At 50.7% G+C, this 2,691-nt stretch overlaps 1 protein-coding gene across 1 annotated transcript in view; it reads left to right on the top strand.

Annotated features, from left to right (window-relative positions):
- LOC125482637 (growth arrest-specific protein 6-like) overlaps positions 1–2,691 on the top strand; it is a 5,612-nt gene that overhangs the window by 2,296 nt on the left and 625 nt on the right. Inside the window, exon 3 of the mRNA XM_048594744.1 lies at positions 759–978. Within this exon, the coding sequence (XP_048450701.1) occupies positions 759–978 (220 nt within the window). The remainder of the gene's footprint in view (positions 1–758; positions 979–2,691) is intronic.

Below are 2,691 nucleotides of genomic sequence, written 5' to 3'. Positions count from 1 at the left end.
GCAGGTTAGGGTGGATTGGCCGTGCTAAATTGTCCCATAGTGCCCAGGGATGTGCGGGTTAGGGTGGGTTGGCCGTGCTAAATTGTCCCGTAGTGCCCAGGGATGTGCGGGTTAGGGTGGATTGGCCGTGGGAAATGTGGGGTTACAGGGGGTTAGGTCTGGGTGGAATGGTCTTTGGAGGGTTGGTGTAGAGAGTCTGAAAATCTGTAGCTGAACTCTTTGCTGAACAAAAATGATCTATCTTAGGTTTAACGTTAAAAAACGGATCCATTATCTACTGCTGTTTGTGGAAGAGAGTCCTGGACCTCTACGTGTGTCAGAGTGTCTCCTAACATCTCTCCAGAGCGGTCTGGCCCTAATTCTCAGACTATCCCCCTGGTTCTAGAATCCCCAACCAGTGGGAACAGTTTATCTTTATAAACTCTTGTCTACTCCTGTTAATATCTTGAAGACTTCGATCAGGTCACCCCTTAATCTTCTAAAGTGCAGGGAAAACAGGCCTTGTGTATAATCTCTCCTCGTTACGTAACCCCCTGAAGCCCAGGTATCATTCTACATTGTACTCCTTTTCTGAAGGTGTAGTGTGAATTGATATGGGCAGAGCCAATGTCCAGTTGACAAAGAGAGGGGCGTGCTTTCGTGATGAGCGCGGTCGGCCAGATTGGAGCCAACTCTAGCAAACGCGTCTAACGCTTAACACTCCCCGCCTCTCCCGCCCCCCACCCCCACAACCCCCAAAACCTCCCGACGTTCCTCAGCATTTCCGCCTGGACCTGGGAGACTCCACAATTATTAACATGGCTGGCCCAGCGAGACTGTGCGATGGGCAGAGGTTGACTCTGAGTGTTTCGGAGACGGAGGTGAGGTTACAGATCGGGGACCAGGTGGCCAGCCATCCAGTCGAAGCCAGAGACTTTGCAGCGTTGAGGACATCGTGGGTCAGTCATCAGCCTGTGCTGTTCCTGGGAGGCCTCCCAGGTAAGAATCAGAACACCCCACTCCCACCAGCCAACCACCCCACCCACCCCAGTCCCCACACCCTCACAGCCCTCCCAACCCACAATCCTGACTCCTTGGACGGGGGTGGGGAGGGGGGCGGAGGTGGGATTACATCCGTTCGGAAAGGGATAGGACAAGAAAGAGGTCGTTCGGCCCATCAAGTCTGCTCCGCCACTGAAGGGGATCACCGTTCTCCTGCCTTTTTACCCGTGATTCCCAGAAACACTAAACAGCAGTTGCTGGAGAAGATCAGCAGGTCTGGGAGCATCTGTGGAGAGAGAGAGAGAGAGACAGAGAGAGAAATAGTCCAGTGACTCTTCTTCAGAAAAGGTTCACAATCTGTCTCTCTCAGCCTTGGATATAGTCAATGACCCAGCCTCGACAGCCCTCTGCAGTGATGAATTCACTACAGGAGCCTTACTTTCAGTTTAAAGGAGTAGAGGAAGCTTTACATTCAGTGTAGAACAGTGAGGTGGCTGGTGCAGAGTCGATGGGCTGAAGAGCCTCTTTCTGTGCTGCAGAGCTCCACAACTCAGTGTCAGAGAGAAAAATCATTTCCTCAGAGTGGCGGAGGGGTGTGTGTCTGAGTGAGAGTGCAAGACAGTGTTTCTTTTATTCCTAATGAGTGTCACTGACCAGGCATTTATTGCCCATCCCTAATTGCCCAGAGTCACTCACATGGGCTGTGGGTCTGGAGTTACATGTAGGCCAGACGAGTTAAGGATGGCAGTTTCCTTCCCGAAAGGACATTAGTGAACCAGATGGGCTTTTCCCCCAATGATTGGCAACTGTTATTAGATTCTTAATTCCAGATATTTTTATTGAATTCAATCTCCACCATCTGCTGGGGCAGGATTCGAACCCAGGCCCCCAGAACATTATCAGGGTCACAGGATTAACAGTCCAGCAATAGTACCATGAGGCCATCACTCTACCCTCTGCATGTGAGACAGTGTGTGTGGGAAAATGTGAGCAAGTCAGTGTGTGAGAGTGTGTGTGAGAGCGTGAGTGAGTGTGTGCGTGTGTGTGTGAGCGTGAGAATGTGTGTGTGTGTGTGAGAGAGTGAGTGTGTGTGTGTGAGAGTGACTGTGTGTGTGTGTGACTGTGTGTGTGAGAGTGAGTGTGTGAGTGAGTGAGTGAGTGTGTGTGTGTGAGAGTTTGTGTGCGTGTGTGTGTGTGTGTATGTGTGTGAGCATGAGAGTGTGCGTGCGTGTGTGTGTGTGTGTGTGAGTGAGTGAGTGTGTGTATGTGTGTGAGCGTGAGAGTGTGCGTGTGTTTGAGCATGAGAGTGTGTGTGACTGTGTGTGTGTGAGTGTGTATGTATGTGTGAGTGAGTGTGTGTGAGTGAGTGTGTATGTGTGTGAGCGTGAGAGTGTGCATGTGGGAGTGAGTGTCTATGTGTGTGTGTATGGATGTGTGTGTGTGGGAGTGTGTGTGTGTGTGTGTCAGTGAGTGAGTATGTGAGAGTGTATGTGTGCGTGAATGTGAGCGAGTGTGTGTGTGTGAGTAAAAAGGTGTGAGCGAGTCAGTGTGTGTGCATGTGTGTGAGTAAGTGAGTGAGTGTGAGAGTGTGGGAGTGAGAGTGTGTCAGTATGTGTGTATAAGTGTGAGTTTATGTGTGTGTAAGTGTGAGCAAGTGCGTGTATGAGTGAGAGGGTGACAGTGTTTGTGAGCGAGTCAGTGTGCGTGGCT

Source organism: Rhincodon typus, unplaced genomic scaffold, assembly GCF_021869965.1.
Source record: "Rhincodon typus isolate 14 unplaced genomic scaffold, sRhiTyp1.1 hic_rhity00014072, whole genome shotgun sequence".
In the NCBI taxonomy this organism is placed as follows: Eukaryota; Metazoa; Chordata; class Chondrichthyes; order Orectolobiformes; family Rhincodontidae; genus Rhincodon; species Rhincodon typus.
The sequence above is the reverse complement of the archived record's forward strand: the minus strand, read 5'-3'. Positions and strand labels throughout refer to the sequence as shown.